At 40.1% G+C, this 21,341-nt stretch overlaps 1 protein-coding gene across 3 annotated transcripts in view; it reads right to left on the bottom strand.

The window, feature by feature from the left end:
* Nucleotides 1-10,417: 10,417 nt before the first annotated feature.
* CDK15 (cyclin dependent kinase 15) overlaps nt 10,418-21,341 on the bottom strand; it is an 82,683-nt gene continuing 71,759 nt past the window's right edge. For all 3 annotated transcript variants that reach the window (XM_077884992.1, XM_077884993.1, XM_077884995.1), the window contains exons 13-14: nt 15,168-15,310; nt 10,418-12,703 (exon numbers count right to left, since the gene is read on the bottom strand). In XM_077884992.1, coding sequence (XP_077741118.1) covers nt 15,201-15,310 — 110 coding nt within the window. In that variant the 3' untranslated portion in view covers nt 10,418-12,703; nt 15,168-15,200. The remainder of the gene's footprint in view (nt 12,704-15,167; nt 15,311-21,341) is intronic.

The raw sequence follows: 21,341 nt of genomic DNA on the forward strand, positions 1-21,341 counted from the left end.
GCTTAACAAAAAATAAAAATAAAATAGCTTTCCTGGTTGGATATCTCCATATCCTCACCTGTAAATAAGAAATTTTAAAGATGATTTCTAAATATCTTCCCACCTGCCAAAATTGTTGGATTCCATTTGGTAAGATGGGCAAATATGTGAGCCTATGATCCCCATACAGCCCCCTTCCAACCCAAATATTATTTATTTCATTCATTAGCTTAATAAATGCTGTTGAGTGAGTGATTGAATTAATGATTACCTACTGTGTTCCAGCCCCAGAGAACACACAGATAAATATGACAGTGCCTCCTCACACACTGAAGGCGGAGACCCATGAATAAACACATGGGCTGCTCAGTTCAACTTTGTTTTCAGTTAATTTTACAGTTTTACTTAGTATGATAATAAAAATTTTAATTAATTTAGTGCCCACTCTGTGTCAGGCATGCTGCTGAGTGTTAGATGATGAATCCTCATGCTCATTCTACAAAGCAGGTATTATTTTTTTTTAAATTTAAATTCAATTAATTGACATATCATGTATTACTGTTTTCAGAGATAGAGGTCAATGACTCATCAGTCTTTTTTTTTTTAATATTTTATTTTTTATTTGAGAGAGAGAGCACAAGCAGGGGGAATGGCAGAGGGAGAGGGAGAAGTGGGCTCTCCACTGAGCAGGAAGCCGGATGTGGGCCTCCATCCCAGGACCCTGGGATCATGACCCAAGCCAAAGGCAGACACCCAACCAACTGAGCCACCCAGCCAGGCGCCCCAGTGATTCATCACTCTTATGTAATAGTGAGTGCTCATTATATTGCATGCCCTCCTTAATGTCCATTACCCAGTTACCCCATCCCCCTTTCTGTGACCCTTAGTTTGTTTCCTTTTTTTTTTTTTTTTTAAGATTTGATTTATTTATTCATGAGAGACAGAAAGAAAGAGAGAGAGACACACACACACACACAGGCAGAGAGAGAAGCTGTTCCCCTTAGACAACCCATTGCAGGACTCAATCCCAGAACTCTGGGACCACGCTCTGAGCCAAAGGCAGGAGCTCAACCGCTGGGCCACCCAGGCATCCCCCCTTAGCTTGTTTCCTATGATTAAGAGTCTCTTATGGTTTGTCTCCCTCTGATTGATTTTTGTCTTGTTTTATTTTTTCCTCTTTTCCTCTATGATTCTGTTTTGTTTCTTAAATTCCACATATGAGTGAGATTATATGATAATTGTCTTTCTCTGACTAACTTACTTAGCATAATACCCTCTAGTTCCATCCGTGCTGTTGCAAATCCCAAGACCCCATTTTTTTGATGGCTGAGTGGTATTCCCGTGTAGATACCATATCTTCTTTATCCATTCATCTATCAATGGACATCTGGGCTCTTTCCATTGTTCGGCTACTGTGGACATTGCCAGAGCAAGTATTATTGACACTGTCTTAAAGATTAGCAAATGAAGGCCAGCAAGTAACAGAGCTTAGGTCTGGTTGACCCCTTGTCATATATATATATAAATCAAGCTATACGAGCTTTACTGTTTCTGGAATGAAAAGCAGAATGGTGCTATGCTTTGATCTCAATGAAAGATAGCAAGTGGGGATCCCTGGGTGGCTCAGTGGTTTAGCGCCGCCTTCAACCCAGGGTATGATCCTGGATACCTGGGATTGAGTCCTACATCGGGCTGCCTGCATGGAGCCTGCTTCTTCCTCTGCCTGTGTCTTTGTCTCTCTCTGTCTCTCATGAATAAATAAATAAATTCTAAAAAAAAAAAAAAAGATAGCAAGTGTTGTTGATTATATTTTCAATTTGGGCATTTAACCAATGTTTATTGTACATCTTCTCAATGTCTATCTAGACACTGGGGATAAAATTAAAAAGCTAAGCATTCTTCTGACCTGCTCCTGATGCAGTTTTAGTAAATGAGGAGGAAGTGTCAACTCATAATTACAATCCTGTGTAATAGATATAATAGCAAAGGAGTGCTTTGGGATCCCAGGGTGGAGAGCAACTAACGGTGGGCTGGAGAAGTCAGGGAAGGACTTAGGAGCTGAGTCTTAAAGATGAATAGGAATCCACCAGGCAGAAGGTAGAAGGATATTGCAAGCAGAGGGAACAGAACGTGCAAAATTTTAGGGCTATGCAGAATGATGAGAAATTCTGTGTGGCTGAGTGTAGAGACTGGAGGATGATGGAACCAGCTAGAGAGGTCTGTCAGGGCCATATGAAGCATCCTTTCCAGAATTATCCTATGACTGATGGAGATTTTTCCAGGGGGACACTGATGGTATAACAAGAGAACCCTGGCTCCAGTGTGGAGCAGTGATTATCAGCCTGGGCTGCATATCAGAATAACATGGGGAGCTTTAAAAAATCCTGATGCCTAATGTTACACACCAGATCAAACAAGAATTCCCAGCAAGGGGACCCAGGCAATGGTATTTAAAAAAGAACTCTCCAGGTAAATCCAATTCAGCTAACGTTGAGAACTACTGGTGTGGAGAAGTCTCTAGAGAAGAAAGGATTGGTGGCTGAAAGGCCAGTTAGGGGACTACCAGGCAAGGTCTGGAGAGTACCACCAGAGCAGTGGTTCTTAAACTTCAGTGTATCAGAATCCCCTGTAAGGCTTCTTAAAATGTAGACTTTCTGGGCCCATCTTCAGCTTCCAATTATGAAGATCCAGGATGGGGCCTGAAAGTTTGCATTTCTAACCTTTTCCCAGGTGATGCTGATGCTCTTACTTGAGAACCACAGGTCTGTGGCCTGGCAGTGAAGATGGAGATGGAGAGGGGAAAACAGATTAGAAGATATTTTGGAGGTGAGTAAGAGGGGGATCAGGGAACTGGGCGGATGGTGATGCTATTAAATGGGAATGGAGAGGACCTGTTCGCTTTGTTTACGATATGGGGGAGAAGACATTTGCACATATAGGACTTGATCTAGTTGTTAGAATCCTTTACATGAAGACTCCTAGTTGGCACCTGGCAATACTTTTCTATGAGGAAGATGTGAGGCAAATTCTGAGACAAATCAGGACCTCAGATTTAGCCTAATTCAAGATAGATATGGGACTGATTACCATATACAGCTTGAGAATATATATTACTTCTATTGGAGCCATTTCTTTCTGATGACAGTATGTTTAATCCATGAAGGACTATGATGATGTTTTGTTAGCCACTCCACAAAAAAAGATCCACAGTATACATCAGGCCTTAAACTTGGTTGGTAAGCCTATGTACATCCAAATGTTTAAAAAGCTTCCACTGGTGTTTTCCATTTATTTTCATACATGAATTTGTAAAGCAAATATAACCTTTATTTCATTATCATATTGATAGTTAATATATTTTCTTCTTATTTGTGAGAAGAGTCCGAATGTCTTTGGCTGAGCCTCAGTTTCTTCAGTGGTAACAAGGGGGGCAGGACTTCAAGGACCCTTCCAACTCCCACATTCCATGAGTTTGCCTTTGACTCTCTGTCAGCTTTGCCAGAAGGATCTCCAGGAGCTGGTAACACTGGGAAAGTTTTTTTTTTGCCCATTTTAACTTAACTTTTTGAGAGTACATTTCTATCAAAAAATAGGCCCTATTGTCAAAACTATGTCTTAAAGGTATTTCCAAACTTGTTTCTTATTCCTCAGTTGACAAGTGCTGTCACAGGGCTCCATCACTCTTGGACTAACAGCTACCAATAAACAGAAAATTATTTCCAACCAGCTAACATGCTGTTTACTTTCCAGAAAAATTGCACTTTCCAATCTGACAGTTGATCAAGGGGTATCCCGCTGCTGTCAGCAGGGAGAAATGTTTAAACACAGAGATGGGAGTTTAAACATTTTCTCATTATCACAGAATAAGGGGAAAAAAACACACAAATAAATAAATAAGTAAAAATGGCATCCAGACTCTCTAACCCCCTGCTGGGAGCGTAATGAAGCTGTGTCATGTGACCAGAAGGAGTGGGCTTTTATCTCTGGCCCCAGTACCGTTACTCAAGTGACACCTGTCACATGACCCAACTTCGGTCTTTTATCTGCCTTCCCCAGCCACCCTTTTGGGGAATTGTCTTTTCTAGAGATGTGTGGCCCTCTGCGGCCATTGTAGTGGGCTCTGTTAGTACTATTAGCCTGGCCTTTCGCATTTCCTGCCTTAAATCCCCTAGATCTTCCCTCACATATTGTTTAAACATAATAAATTACAAAATGCAAAACTAAATTACAAAATGCAAATTACAAAACTTAAAAAAAGATAAATCTCAGAGGACAAAAAAAAATCAGTGCCACTATTTAATACAGGTTTGCAGGAATTGAAATTTGTCTGGAAAGAAAAACATTTATATTTAAAACATCTATCTTTATTTTTGAATGTTTATTAGAGCAAGAGGCTAATAAAACTATATTCTACTTCATTAAAAAAGTGCCTGCAACTTTAACTAGCCAGGCTCACCACAGTGAACCATAGTCACAACCAATCAGAACCAGGTATGGTCACCTTCCCCCACCCCCCCCAACTTTATTCTAAACCCCAACTAACCCTTTTATTCTTTAACTTGATTTCTTATTGCCCTCCTAGATTCCTGCCTTACCTTGTTAACTAGAATCCCCTGGCCTTGGCACCTTTAATTTCCCTGGTCCTTTTTTCTTCTATTTTACTATGGCTACTACCAGCATGTAACTACTACCACCACCACAACCACCACCATGACCGCAACCTCCACCACCTCCACAATTACCACCACTACCAGTACTGCTACTACTAGTTACTTTTTATAGTGCTTGCTATCTGCCAAGTATTCTGTAAAGTATCCAAAATACTTGAAATGTATTAACTCATTTAATCGTCCCAGTCAACTCAATGAGGCTGGTACTATTACCATCCCCATCTTACAAAGAAGATGGGCAGCACTGAAGCAAAGGCTTGATGTAGGTAAGGGAGTTGCTGTGTGATTGTTTGGGACAAGGGAGGATCCAGGCAGAAGTCCAAGGAGGGAGCATGCTTCTTGTGTTTAGATTATCCACAGATGTTTCCAAATTCTTTCTTTTTTCTTCAGCCCTTCCATACTTTAGCTAGTATTCCATCTTTTCCATCCTTTCATGATAATTTCTGAAAGATATTCTCTGTTTCTACTTTCTTATCACTCACTCTTTAACCCACTCACTGTATTTTCCATCCATCACCACCATATCATAAAAACTGTTCCCTTATAGGTCACTGATGACCAGTATGCACCACCATCCATGGCCTGCCTTAGTTTACAGCCCCCTCACATTTTTCTCTGAAGGCCATTCAGTCTTAGAAAATTCTCCTTAACTTTTGTCACCCAGAATGATTCTTGTTTTTTGCTCCATCCCTCCAACCCACAAAATCTAGCCACTAATGCTTTGTCTCCTTTGGTGCTTCTTCTTTTTGTATATGTTCTCTTGGGCAGTCACATCTTTGAGACTTTAAGGACATTATTGTGTGGGTGATGCCCACATATAGCCAGTCCTCATTTCCTGGTCTCAGGTCAGCAGTTATGATTGTCTGATGCATACTTCAAACTTAAGATGTACAAAATGAACACATAACTAATTACCTATTAATTATATAACAAGTTATTCAGGCCCCATACTGGAAAGCTTATAGCCAGTCTTCACTCCCCACACACCCTGCTCCCTGTGCTCCACAATCAACTGCTGCTTCTCTGTTCAACCGTGGTTCCCACTTCTCCACTTAGGAGAAAGCTGTGACCATTCAGGAATTCACATCTCAGGAAAGGTGATCCCAGCTTCAGATCAGGAGTGATTCCTGCCCATTCTAAAGCAGTTCATCAATAACCCTTGCTAGTAATTTAGGAGTAGAGATGTGACAGTCTGATCACTAAGATGTGAATACAAAAGTGCTTTCTTTGAAAAAGAAACAGACAGGAAGAGATGCCCTCTTCTATAACTGTTATACCTCCATGTGATTCCTGAAACTGTGGCAGCATCTGGTGATAATGATTGGAACAGTCTGAGAATAAGGCAATGAAGGACATTGAAGATTCAGTGAAAAAAGATGGAAAGAACTTGGGTTGTTGATGTCATTGACATTAATCAATCTTGGAACCACTTACTTATAATATTTCATATTATATGAAATAATATCCTCATGGATTTAACCATTGAATTTATTATACTAATAATCAATAATAATAAATTTATTAATCGATTTATTCTTTCAATTCTTTCCCTTTCAATTAAAAAAATATCCTATCCCTTCTGTATTTCCCTCACACAGGGCTATCTTATTTATGTTTATTTATTTATTTTTAATTGAAGTATAATTAGCATGCAGTGTTATACTTGAGTTATCTTGTTTTCACCCCTTTGATTGCCTGCTCAGCAAAGTCTCACTTCTAGACAGGGATTGACTGCCATCTCCTCCATGATAGGACAGTTGGATATGTTGTCACTGGATCTTATATTTATCTCCATCTAATTCTCCATTAAGACTATAAAATCCTTGGGGGAACTTTACTTTTTGTATTTCTAGGGTCTAGTTGGTTGTTGAATGAGTAGATGGGAGAATTATTTTATATTTGGATTCAGTTTGGGGGTCCTACAAAGTTTTTATTATAATATTCAATGAGCTCTTACAATAGAAACAATTGTTTACAAGGATGTTCATAAGCTTGAATGAATTATTACTGAGCATCTAGGATCTTATACCAGGTGCCCATTAACCTACTTAGAGGATGGATTAAAAACTACTGTGAGAATTCATTTATGAAAAGTCTCAAGAGTAACAAGGAGGTGTCAATCCTCTGCTAATGTACCTATAGGAAAAGACCTCTGAGCCTGCTAGTTCTGGTAGTTCTAACTACCCAGAGTGATTTATTTTCTTCCAGAAGATAATCTCCACTGGACACTGCCAGAGATTTTTAGAAAGGTGACACTTTTTGAGAATAACTCCAGGGTGGTATTAGATGCATACTTAAAGTATCAAGAAAAGTAAGAAGATATCATTACCAACTCTCATTAAAGTGCTACTACTGTATGTCATCACTGTTCAACAAAGCTTTCTGCAATGATATATATGTTCTATAGCTGCATTGTGCATTATGGTAGTTACTAGCCATGTGTGGCTCTTGATTTCTTGAAGTGGTTAGTGTGGCTGAAGAACTGAATTTTTAACTTAATTAAATTTAAATTTATACATAAATAGTCACATATAGCTTGTAACTATCATGTTGGACAGTGACCCAGTACTAGTCAGGATATGCTAGGTTATACTGAGATAACAAATATTACAAATATTAGTGGCTTAAAACAAAGTTTTCTTTCTCTTTCTCATTATATATTCATCATATGTCATCTGGGACTCTGTTCTATGTCTCCTCATTCTGGGGCCACCCTGAATACTGCTAGTCACTGTAACAGAAGGAAAAATAAAAAGATCTGGAGGGTCTTGCACTGGCAATGAAATTAATGCATGGCTCAGAAATGATACATATCCCTTCTACTCATAATTCACTGGTGAGCACTAATCATACAGCCTTATCCACTTATCAGAGAGCCAGGAAGTACCATCCAATTATGAGCCTGGGAGACAGAAATATTAGGTGAGTAAGCATTAGTGACTGAGTAAGAATCCTTAAAATAACTAACACATCAAATTGAATTATAAATTATGTATTTAAAGGTCAGGTGTCTGTCTATACAAAAGAAACAACAAAAACATGGGAAGAAAAAATATGCATAAACACCAGGAATGCTCCTTTTACAAAATTAAGGAGAAAGACTGGAATGATGTTTTGTTGTTTTATATATAATTTTTATTAAGTTTTTGAATAGGCAGATCCACTAATTAAAGGAGAAAAAGAATAAAGCACAAGCATGATTTATTTTCCATTATAATTAAAAGGAATAGTTTTGTCAATTTCTACTTTTAAAAAATCTTTAAGATTATTTATTTATTTATTTAACGAGAGAGAGAGAGAGACAGGGAGAGAGAGCCCAGGCAATGTGGAAGGACAGATACAGAGGAAGAGGGAGAAGCAGACTCCCCACTGAGTAGAAAGCCTGCCAGTAGGGCCAATCCCAGGACCCTAAGATCATAACCTGAGCTGAAGGCAGATGCTTAACTGAACCACCCAGATGTCCCTTAAAAAAATCTTCTTTTTTTTTTTTTTTTAAGATTTTATTTATTTATTCATCAGAGAGAGAGAGAGGGGCAGAGACACAAGCTGAGGGAGAAACAGGCTCCATGCTGGAGCCCGATATGGGACTCAACCCCGGGTCTCCAGGATCACACCCTGGGCTGACGGGGGTGCTAAACCGCTGAGCCACAGGGCTGCCCTCCTTAAAAAAAATCTTTAAAAAAACCAAAAGTCTACCTGTTCTTGCAATAATATGATCTTACTATAATTCCATGTATAGTCCACAGCTGTTCAAAAGTCTTTATTCAACCATCTTGGGATTGAATGGGACCCTAGAAATCAGTTGTTTTAATCTACAACATGAGGATCCTTCCTACAGCTTTCTATATCTTCTGGGGTCAGAGAAAGTCCACTACTGTCATGGGAACTCATTCCATTGGTGGACAAGTGAAATTGTTCAAGGATTCTTCTTATTGTATCAAAAATAGCATGTCTGAGCTTTCCGTGTATTCACCTTAGCTCCACAGCCACCCAGTAGAGGGCCAGCCTCTTTGCTCTGTGAGAACCCTCAGTCCTCTGGAGAGAGTTTCTTTGCCCCCTGGGTTTTCTCTTTTTGGGCTCTTCCTCCTTGTGCCTTGGTCTCCATGCCCTCCTCTCTCCGAGTAGGCCTTCTTAGAGCATGCAGCACAGAGTTGCCATTAGGGGTGGGGAAAAACACAGACTTTGGGGACAAAGAGTCTGATCATTAAATCTACTTAAATTTGGTTCTGTGTTCTTCCTTGCAAAATAATTACACCTACCTTCTAGTCTTATGAAGAGGATTAAACAGAGTTAGATCTGTAAACTAATAGATGCACAGTAAATATTTACTTCAATATAATTTTTCTTTTTTTTAAGCTTTATTTTATTTTATTTATTCATGAGAGACACAGAAAGAGAGAGGCAGAAACACAGGCAGAGGGAGAAGCAGGCTCCATGCAGGGAGCCCAATGTGGGAGTCAATCCCAGGACTCCGAGATCACGCCCTGGGCCCAAGGCAGGCGCTAAACTGCTGAGCCACCCAGGTACCCCCGATTTTTCTATTAAAGTGGGATGGGGGCAGCCCGGGTGGCCCAGCAGTTTAGCGCCGCCTTCAGCCTAGGGTGTGATCCTGGAGACCCAGGATCGAGTCCCACGTCAGGCTCCCTGTGTGGAGCCTGCTTCTCCCTCTGCCTGTGTCTCTGCCTCTCTCTCTGTGTCTCTCATGAATAAATAAATAAAATCTTTTTGTTTTAAAGTAGGATGGGTAGATAAGTGATAATTTAGATGGGACCTAATCAATGTAAACTATTTCCTTTCTCTGGGACACCATCTTATTATCTCATTTATATCACCTAAAAGTATTGGTATTATCTTTCATGGGCAGCCAGACACATTGTACTTAAAAAGTACCAATTTCCATTAAACCACAGCCTTACCTAAGTTGTTGACATTTTAAATCTAAAGTGTAAGAAATTAAATCAGATAAAATTTTATAGGAATAAATGTTGTACTGGTTTGTTCATTAGCTTTTAGGGTTTTTTGTTTGTTTTTAATAGACTTTGTTTTTTAGAGCAATTTTAGGTTTACAGCAACATTTAGAAGTTACAGAGACTCTCCCCTCCCCCCAAAAAGCTAGAGACTTCTCATATACCCCCTTATCCCCACACATGCATAGCCTCCCCCTACCAGGATGGTACATTTGTTATAATTTTTTTTTTACAATTTTTTTTTTTTTACTTTTGTTATAATTGATGAACCTGCATTGATACATTATTATCATCCTAAACCCAGAGTTTACGTTAGGATTTGTTCTTGGTGTTGTGCATTCTACAGGTTTGGACAAATTATAATCACATGTATCTACTATCATAGTATCATACTTAGTTTCACTTCCTTAAAAATCCTCTGCATTCTATTCATCCCTCCCTCCTAAACTCCTGGCAACCACTGACATTTTTACTATCTTCATAGTTTTGCCTCTTCCAGAATGTCATATAGCCATAATCATATAGTATGTAGTTTTGTTTTTTTTTAAGATACTATTTATTTATTTGAGAAAGCGAGCGAGCACAAGTGGGTGGAGGGGCAGAGGGAGAGGGAGAAACAGGCTCCCCACTGAGCAGGGAGCTGGCTGGGCTCCATTCCAGGACCCTGGGATCATGACCCAAGGCAGATGCTTAATTGACTGAGCCACCCAGGTGGCCCCAGTATGTAGTCTTTTCAATTGGCTTCTTTCACTTAGTAATATTCATTTGAGGCTCCTTCGTGTCTTTTCATAGCTTGATAGCTCTTTCTTTCTTTTTTTTTTTTTTTTTGGTGTGTGCTGAATAATATTCTGTTGTACCACAGTTTGTTTATCCACTCTCTCACTGGAGGACATCTTGGTTGTGTCCAAGTTATGTAGGTTTTTGTGCAGACATGTTTTCAACTCCTTTGTGTAAATACCAAGGAGCATGAGATGATGGTTGGATCATGTGGTAAGAGTATATTTAGTTTTGTAAGAAACTGCCGAACTGTCTTCCAAAGTGGCTGTACCATTTTGCATTCTAACCAGCAATGAGCAAGAGTTCCTGTTGCTCCACCTCCTTGCTGGTATTTGGTGTTGTCAGTGTTCTGGAACTTGGCCATTCTAATAGGTATATAGTTATACATACACGTTAACTTTTTTAAATTTAAATTTTTGTTTTAAAGATTTTATTTATTTATTCATGAGAGATAGATTGAGAGAGAGAGAGGCAGAGACATAGGCAGAGGGAGAAGCAGGCTCCTCATAGGGAGCTCGATGTGGGACTCTATCCTGGGACTCCAGGATCACACCCTGAGCTGAAGGCAGATGCTCAAACACTGCGCAACCCAAGTGTCCCTAAATTTAAATTTTTTAAAAAAGACTTTATTAATTTGAGAGAGAGCAAGCACGAGTGGGTGGTGGGGCAGTGGGAGAAGGGTGGAGGGAGAAGGTGAGGGATAAGTTCCAACTGAACCACCCAGATGCCCCTGTGCATCAGCTTTTAGCAAGGTCTCAGTCTTTTGAATCACAATCCAATGCTAAATATCAGCTGTGTCTTCAAGATTTGTGTATTTTACAGATCTGATAGGTATGTGATTTTTGGAAAGATCACACACATTGGAGACAGCCAGACCTAATTTGCATCTTAACTCTGGTATGGATGAGTTATTTAACTTCGTTGAGTCTCAGTTTCCTCTTTTGTAAGACAGAAGGAATAATAATAATTACTTATATTAGTGAGTTACATGAATAAATTCTGTACTTTCTCTGATTTTATTCAAGTGATTAATACAAATATTTGACCAGAATGGGGCTTAAGACTGTACCTTGTACCACACCACTACTGGCTTTTCCCTAAGTTGAAAAACCATTTTCACTGAGCACATATATTTTTCCCATAATCCAGCCCACACAGTTTCATATTCCAGTTGTATTTGGAGAAGTTTAGTTAAATACCTTACTAAAATCAAATAGTAAGGTAGATTTTTGGGGGCCACTTGTATGCAGTTTTTCTCTTTCCATCTCAGACTTTGCATCCATAGGTATTATTATTCTTTTAATTCTTTTTTAATTAGTTCTTCCTCGTTCTTCTAAAGGATATATAGAAGTCTCTGATTTCTAGGTTACTACATTTCCTGAGTAGATGATCCCTGGGTGAAGTAATTTGAGTTTCCCTGGCTTCTTTTAGAAGGAGTCATTGTAGAAAATGATACATGTGTTAGCTGAGACAGATCTCTCCTTTTATCTGAGGGTTGTGTGTGTGCACACATGCATGTGTGTCTGATGGTGCAGCAGGGCTTGAATTACATCTTTGGAACTCTTTGTTCTCATCTATCTATTCAGTATCTCACCATCAAATCAGAGCTTAGGTTCCTCATCACTTTTGCTATCATCACTGATAAGCGGGATTCAGTAGAAGCAGATAGCCAAAAAATTTAAATCAAAGCAGGAGTTCAACCCAAACTTCTAAAACCCAGCAAGAGTGGAGTAGTAGTGTGTTTTGATAATCCAGTTAATGAAGAAAGAAGCGCCCCCTAGGAAATCTTAACAAAGAGTCTTAAGCAAGTCCTTTTGTTGACAACTTTATCCAAGAAACCATCTTCCCTGAGACTCTTCTGAACTTTAGACTAATCCTCTCCTTGCCACAGAAGTCCTTTTGTTGGGGGAAATTGTAAGTGAACACAGGAGGGACAGGCCTTGTAAGCACCAGCTCTGTCTCCAGATTCTTTTAATTGTTAGCCTTTCATCTGGCCTGTAGTCCTTCTGGCCCATGGATCTCTCTTTCAGATCACAAAATAGATGAACATATTCAGAAATCCTCTTCTCAGACAATTTCAGCCTATTGTCTAATTTTTGAGCCAATCAATGTTAAATGCTACGCAGACAACAACAGCAATAATTATTCATTGCTTTTTCTTCAAATATCATGTCTGTTACCTTGTACCTCGTATCTACAATATTCCAGATCACAGGTGATGGTATGAAAACTCTGGTCCATTGTGCAGTTAGATTTGAAGCTTCTTACTATGGCAAAGCAAATTAAAACTGAAACAGCAGTCATGTAGCCCTAAAAGCAAATGAAAAATAAACAAAATCAAAATATATGAGTCAGATTGAGTAAGGAAAACCTATTCAACATTAGTACACAGTTATTGATGGAATTATATAGAGAGATGGAAAAGGTAATAAATTATAACAGAGACTGTGTCTTACCCCTGGTACTAAGAACCAAAAGAGCTTTAAAAAATAATAAAAATCCATCTCCAGATATACAAGCTGCAGTTATACCATATCATACCCCATTGTTCAAAACATGCCAAGCTTTGAAGTAATATGCGTATAGTGCCTGGCACACAATATGTACCCAGGAAATTTAGTTCCCTTCTATTTCTCTATTGTAGATATCATTGTACGTTTTTTTTCCCATTCCTGAAACTGACATTTTGAGGATCTTATAAGAGTTTTAATTTTGAGGCATTGCTGCCAGTTACAAGTCCTAATATCCCAATTTACATTTTGAATCTCCTGAAAAGTGAATATTTTAACATAAATTCAATTTAGTGGAAAAGGTTTACAGGCCCCAAGTGTCCATATGATTACCTTTAGTCTGTTTAACTACAGCACACCCAGATTTTGCTGATCCCAAGCCATTTATTAAACAGTTTAATTGCTCTAGATTCTCCCTATTGTGATTCATCTCCTACGGGTTTTATCTCCTTACATTAATACCAAGGGCCTAGGGATATCAACGAGGTTACTCCAATAGAGGCTAAATCTGCTTCCTCCCTCTCTCAATTGCTGGCACAGGCGCCAAGTTTGACATACTGCATTTAATTGACCTTCCCTGGTGACCATTTTTTATCTGTAGGTAACAATCCTTTGTGGAAAGTCTCTGAAGATCAGGGAGGCAGGGTTATCGCCTCACTTTCTGATTGCTTAGTAAAATAAAATAACGACAATACCAGAAGTAATAGTAATACTAATGGAACACCACCATCTGAGACCACTTCCATTAATGTCTTTGATACTTTTATGAAGGGTAAATCCTGCACTTTATAGAATGTAGCTTAGATATACCCTATGCTTATAACTAGTGGGGTTTCAAGTGACATAATTACACAGCAAAATCTCTGCTTTAGGAAATATTGTTTCCTAAATATTGCTTTAGGAAATCCCAGGGGCTTGGGAAATACCATATTATTGTGTTGCCTATTGTAAAATTGTGTGTTGTCAAAATATACAAACTTGGATATTGCATAAAGTGCTCTGAGGAACAGCTATAATTCTAAAGTTCCCTGACTTTTCCAAATTTCTAAATACAGTGATTTTAGAAAATCCAGAAGGCAAACAACTCTGATATGTACATGCCTTTATCAATAGACAAAGAGAGATCCAAGAGAAAGTGGTAAAGAACTGAATCCTGTCATGTGGATGAGGTTACAAGGGGGCAGGTGTGGGGAGCATGTCAGTAGTTACCATCTAGGCCCCAACAGTTCTGTTAGGAAGCATGGCCAAGTTGTGGTTGCCAAATGGGTGGTCAAATCACAGTCTAACACTTGTGGCTTGGGATGTAGCTAGGTCACCTAAAGGGCCAGTTGATTGGCTGGCTTTGTGTGTGGGTCCCACCTTGTTTCCTCTATCTGGATTACTGTCCCCTCTCCCCACTGTGGAAGGCCCAGTATGGAAAGTGCTCTTGTAATATCTAGGGGTGCCTATACTTTAATGGCTTTTGAGGTTGTTCCACCTGGCTTCCTGTGCCTCCCAGAACTCCTTTTAGGGTGTGGTCATGTCAGAAGAATCCTCCATACCACCCTTCCTCCTAAAGATGACCTTAGAAGGCTGGGCTACCCTGGGCTGATTGAGGAGAGTAGCTGTGTCTGAGACACTGTGGATGGTTCCCCCATCAGGTCCTTGTGTTCCCCAAACTCACTGAGAGAACTCCCTGGAATCAACTGTGCAGAAGGGGTAGCCTAAGAAGCCGGGAACAGGCAGGACTAGATTCTCACAGGCATCTAAAATCATCTCCTGGGTGGGGCCAGGCCCTCCCTGGTACTTGGGGGCAGGCCAGGTATAATTTGCACCACCATGGTGACCAACCATCCAGGTTTACCCAGGGCTGTGCCAATTTTAGCACCGAATGTCACACATCCCAGGACACTCCTCAGTCTTGAGCAAATGGGGATGGGCTTGGAGCTCTTATTTGTCCTATCAGCTGATGGAGAGAACTACACAGTTTAGGGAATGTAACATGCCAGTGTGGTACTTTATTGCACATGTACCAGTTAAAGGCTTTATAATGACCCATAAGTTTTGTCTTAGGAGTCTTCTCCTCTGGGAGTGAGAGAGACAGGTGATGCACATTACCATCCTCCTTTCACAGCCTAGAGGCTAGGCCACTGGTCCCTAGAGTGGGAATAACGAGAAAGACACAGCACAGAGGTGCTCTGAATCTGTGAATAATGTCCTCTCCACCTGGCAGTGATGGATTTTCAGTTCTATTCATAAGGAGGCTCACTGTTGGGACCACTTACCTGAAAGGATGTTGGTGATGTCGCTCCTTCTTTTCACCAGCATTTGCTAAACTGGGCTGGGTGGTGACCTTTCCGGTAGGAGACCAAAAGGTCACACATCTCTGGCTTTAGCCTCACTCCTGAAACTGTAAACAAAGACTCCTCTGTAGGGAAGAAAAGAGAGAAGCACAAACATATTATTTCCTGGAATGTTTCATGGTGTATTTTTAATGTCTGTTGTAATATTTGTCACCTGCAGAGACATCAAAACACAACCAATAATTTATACTGACTCATGGGCAACTCGCTTTACTGAATCTACCAATAGTTGTCAAGTGCTTTTTTTTTTAAATTTTTATTTATTTATGATAGTCACACACACACACACACACAGAGGCAGAGACACAGGCAGAGGGAGAAGCAGGCTCCACGCACCGGGAGCCTGACGTGGGACTCGATCCAGGGTCTCCAGGATCGCACCCTGGGCCAAAGGCAGGCGCCAAACCGCTGCGCCACCCAGGGATCCCTGTCAAGTGCTTCTTATTTGATTCAATTCAACACACATTTATCAAATGAGCACTTGGGTAAGGTGTTATACTGTTGAAGATTCAAAAGCAGGAACAGGACTGGGGATATACACACTAACCAGGGCTGAAGGTGAGGTGCAAGTAAAGAATTAGGATGGCCTCTCTCCTGTGTCCCCCAGGGAGCACAGGAAACGCATGGACAAGTGGCCTTTGAGCCATGAAGGAAGACTATCCTTTCAACAGTCAAGAAATTCTAGGGAGGATATTGCTGGCTGGTGGCGGGGGTGGGGGGGCAGCATGAGCTAAGGCAAGGTGGAAGGAAAGTGTCTGAGAGAATTGCAAAGTAATCTTGCACAGTTAGAGCAAGACAGACTAGTAGATGAAGTAGGAAAAATGAGTCGGAACCAGATAGTGAAGGGAGTAAATATCAAGCCAAGGAGTCTGGACAGTAGTCCCAGCGATGGCAGGCAATGAGCATCATGCTGGGGCTAGATGTGCTTTGGAAACTTTAGAATCCTGGTGCATTACTTACATTAGGCAATCTATTTAAATAGACCCTATGGTACAACTTTTGTAAATTAAAAGAAATTGAAATATATATACATAAATACATAAATATATAAATGTATACGTATATAAACATACACACGTACATATATAAATATATAGTGTATGTATGTGTGTATACACACACACACTACCTTTGCCCTCTGATTTATGTATTGGGTTAGTTCAGTTTGCTGGCAGTTTGGTTGTTAAGTGAGTGTTATTCTTGGGTGCTTACTATGCTAAAGTTATAGGTCAAATCCTTCCAAGGTTAACATTTTAAGGAGCTCATCTGCAAAATGGGGATAGTAAAACCTCCTGGCAGATTTCTGTAAGTTTAAAGGAGATAATATGGGAAACATCGCAGGTTGTTCTTGATACACTGTATTTTTAATAAGCAGCAGCCTTTGTTCCAAGCCATCAGCATAGATACCACCTGGGAAAAACAGCAAGAGGCAACAGCCACATTGTCACCAAAGCACATCCGCAAACCTACATCGGACATCCTTTCATTTGGGCATTGCTTTTCCAAGGCTCACAATCTGCGCCAACCCGAGCTGCCGTAAATATTACACAATTTAACAAAAAGAGAAGCTTCTAGCTTTGGCACACCAAAAACATAAAATGCCTTAATATTGTTTGCTGGAGGGTGCTCACACCCAAAGAGAAGAAAAAACCTGCAGGACCATCTCTGCCTTTATAGGCCTACATATCTGCCTTGGATGCCATGAGTAGTCTTGTGTCCTTGCGTCCAAGGCCATGAGTCCTTGCGTTTAGATCGACACACTTGCTAGGCTATAAAGGGGGGACATCAAGTTTTGTTGGTTGCATAATACATTCTCACAGGTACATTATAATACACAATTTCGCATTCATTTTTTTTCTAGTTCCCGTCATAGCATAAATAAACAGCTAAAATAGTGTGGGAACTTCACAGATTACTCTTAAATCAACTCAAACCCAAACCAAACCACTTTGGGAATTTCCATCAGGGAGAAGTGTCCTCTTGCCTTGGGGACAGTGGCATGAAGATTTCCCTCAGGCCTCCTTGTCCCTCAAAAGCAGCAGCACCTCAAAAGCCAGGGAGGAGGGAGGAGGGAAAAGGAGAGGGGGGAGGGGAAAGAAGGGGAGATGAGGAGGAAGGAGGAGGAATTGGTGGCTGAGAAAGAAGGGAGAAAAGGGAATTGGAGTGGTGTGAGAGAGGGAGAGGGAAAGTTGGGGACACAGAGAGACACACAGAAATAGTCCAGTGAAACAGTGTTGGGAGGGGAACCAGTTAATCAGAGGGATTCCAGTTTGGCCTGGAACTGCCCAACTCTCCTTTGGACTCATAAGAAAAGAAAACAAAAACAAGAAAAAGAAAAAAAAAAGGAAGAAAGAAAGAAAAAGAAGGAAGAAAGCAGCCGAGCGGTTCTCCTGCAGCGATCCACAGATGCAAAACCTTCCATTCGACTGACTCCTCATTAGCTTACTGAATCTGACAGCATAATTATCACAGCTGCTTCACACTTAGAATAAATAAATACGAAAGTGGGTGTTTAAAATTTTTTGAGAAGGGAAATTCAGTCATCTAGACAGTCAGTAGGACAAGTTTATTTAAAACTTTTAGATTCTTCTGTATTTAGATCATTTCGGAACGAGATAATGAGAGAGTTGTCTTTCAGGCTAATTGAGTTCCTAAGCTCCTGGCTGTTGGCTGTCACCCCTTTCAAACTTTAACTTTCCTTCCTTTAGAAATCCGATCCTGGTGTCTCCATTTACTCTTCCTGGGCTGATAACCCGGGGAAGGCTGGGCGCACGGCGCTGCAGAAAGTGACTTAATGGGATTGAGGGGCTAAACAACCCTTCAGAGGAAACAAGATAATCGAATCTCTTTTACTTGCCTGTAATGGCTAAAAGAGAAAGCGCGAGTTGAAGAGAAAGCTTGGAAATGGAACCAGAGTTTCAAAATGTCTTGTCATTTCCCCGTCACATGGCTTTTGCACGGCCCTTACACACCAGTGTAATCAGTGCATCAGCTGGAGTCGCTCCGTGCAGGGCATTGAGCGTGGGCCCCGCGCCACCTTAGCTCCTGGGTCTGCCTGTATATGGGCTTCGGGTCTTCAAAGGCCACAGGACCCCACGGTGCCACTTGCAGCTGGGGGTGCTAACTCACGGAGTGCACTTAAAGCTCTGACTGGGGGCGCAGCACATATGCATTTCCGATTAAAGCAGATGATCGCTCCTTTTAAAATTAATTAGTGCCTATTTATCTTTTCCTCTCCCTCCCACCTCTCATTCTCCTAGGACCGCATTTATGTGAACCCTTGCATTCAGTGAGTTAAAAGATTTCTAAAATAAACATTCTGTCAATCTGGGGTAAAGGAGACTAATGTTAACCCATTGTGTAGCCTGAGAGATGGAGGTTTCTGAAGGCCAATAAGGCACACCATGTTGGAAAAACTGGAGAATGCAGGTCCTTTAACTCTCCTTCCAGGGCCTGGGCTCCCCTACCATTTGCCCTACCTCATTCTTTTAAACAATAGATGCAATATAACGTCGAAGTTAAAGAAAACTTTGAAAAAGAAACAAAAGTCACCCGGGATCCCCCTAAGCTCCCAAAGCATTTTTATTTTCGTATGCTATCTTTCAGTTTTGTTGATTTGCAAAATACATTTTCACAGGTAGATTCCAATATGCAGTCTTGGATCCTGCTCTCTTTTAGCTCATTTCCTAATAGCATAAATATATCCATATTACCTCACACCCTTGGGAATTATTCTAAATGGCTACATAGGACTATATGCAGTCAGTATAACAACATGATCCAACCTGTTCTCTAGTGTTGAATATTTAGGTTCTTTGTTTTTATTTTATAAGTTTGAAAATAAAATTATAGACAACACTGCAATGAACATTTTTATGCATCTAGGGTTCTTTTTTTTTTTTTTCCTGTTCAATTGTTTCTTTGAATAATTTCCAGAAACCAATGGATAGGGTTGAAGGTTGTCACCATTTTTATGGCTCCTGATATGTATGCCATAAGGCTTTGCGAAGGTTACTCCATCTTACAACACCATCAGCGGAAAATCATTTTACCGCAATCTCACTAATACTGGGAGTCATTAGGCTGAGGGGAAAAAAATAACTTCTTATGAGTTAGTTGTATATATTTAATTACTAGTAAGGCTGTCTTTTTGTTCCATGTGTTGGTACTTTTTTTTGTTTTCCTTATGTAAAATGCTATTTTAAACCTTTGCCCAATTTTTTGTTGGACTCCTGAAATTACCTTATAAAACTGAATGAGTTATAGTAAAACAAGTAAAGAACCACTATTGATTAAGAAATCTTAAAATCCAAAGGTGACTGTGTATTACAAAACAAAACAAAACAAAACAAAAACAAAAAGAAAAGAAAAAGAAAGGGAACATAAACCAAGACAAGATGACATTACGGATTAAGGAAGAAGGCAGTGGTATCTCTATTAAATCTCTATTAAATCAAATTGGGGGTGTCTGGGTGGCTCAGTCAGTTAAGCTATTCATTCTTGGTTTCTGTTCAGGTCATGATCTCATGGGTCATGATCTCATGGGTGGGGGGAGGATGGAGTACCAGCTGGGCTCCCCAGTCAGCAGGGAGTCTGCTTGAAGATTCTCTCCCTCTGCTCCTTCCCCTACTCGTGCACTTGTGTGTGTGCTCTCTTTCTCTAAAACAAATAAGTAAATCTTAAAAAAAAAAAATGAGCCTTCTTAATTCTGAGATATTAAATATATTACCTGGGGGCAAGTGCAATCTTTCTTGGGAAGGCTCTAAAACAAACATAGATAGAACATGAAACAATAGAAAGGTCACAGGACTGGGGGTACAGACCTTGGTTCTAATCCTAGTTTTGCTACTAAGTTCCCATGTAATCTTTAGTAAGCAGCAACGAGTAGTGGGAAGGGTGGCATAGGAGTCTGATTTGAAGTCAAACCTGGGCTCTCCCACTTACTAGTTCTATGGCTTTGAGCAATTTCCTTAGCCTCTCTCAGTCCCAATTTTCTAATATGCAATATGAAGATAATAACTCCAGCCTCATAAGTTAGTCTACAAATTGAGAATTTGTGTAAAGCACACAGATGCCCAATAAATGGCAGCCACTATTCTTCCTGAGGTGTCAGGGACTCCATCTATATAATGAAGTTATGGAATAGCAAGTCTCTGAGATCTCACACTCAAAGGGTCAGTGACTTCTTCCTTTAACTCTTTCCAGGATCTTCCCTGATGTTCTGGAATCCCTTGAGGACATCTTTGGGCATAGAAGGTGAGGAAGTTATGGAGGACATGTCCTAACTTCTTGTTTCTTATTGTCCTGCTTAAGTACTGAATAATGGAGGATTTAAAAGGTTGGAGAGGGTGGTCTGAATTAGGTTACAAACTCCTAGAGGCAGAAAAGAGAGGCTTGGAGCAGAACCTTCCTTCCCTCCCATCCCCTGAAACCTGGCCTCTAGAATGACAAAATATTCTGGTTAAATTTTAAATAGATTAGACAATAAAAGCAAAACAGAATAAATTTGAAATCATCAGCATACAAAGAATGACACTAAATTTCACTAGTATATGGTAAAGAATATTTAAATTGGGGCAGATGGCTGGCTTAGTCTGTGGAGCATGCAACTCTTGATCTTGGGATTGTGAGTTTGAGCCCTACTTGGGGATAGAGTTTACCTTAAAAAAAAAAAAAAAGAATAAGAATGTTTAAATTATTGCAAGAAGCCATACAATAACGAGTAAAAACCATGATGGAATATGAGTCAGGACTGTGCCCCTATTAATAAAAAGAGGACAACTTTACTATAATGTTAGATGGTATTAAGAGGAGGATGACATTCCTCTCCAACCATCCAGACCCCATCATCTTTGAAGGCCTACTCACAAAGCCATCCTAGAAGCCCATAGCTGGAGTTCCTTTCACCTTCTTTGAACACCCAGAGCACTTCACACTTGAACTGTGGCTGTTTATATATTTGTCTCATTTCCTTATGGACTATAAGCTCTTTGAGGACAGACTGCCTGAGTAATTCATTTTTGTATCACTCAGTATCTTACTAATGATCCTCAGTAAATTTTTAATGAATGAACTGGAACAGAATTCTCCCACTAA

Source organism: Canis aureus, chromosome 36 (genome assembly GCF_053574225.1).
Source record: "Canis aureus isolate CA01 chromosome 36, VMU_Caureus_v.1.0, whole genome shotgun sequence".
Taxonomy (NCBI): Eukaryota; Metazoa; Chordata; class Mammalia; order Carnivora; family Canidae; genus Canis; species Canis aureus.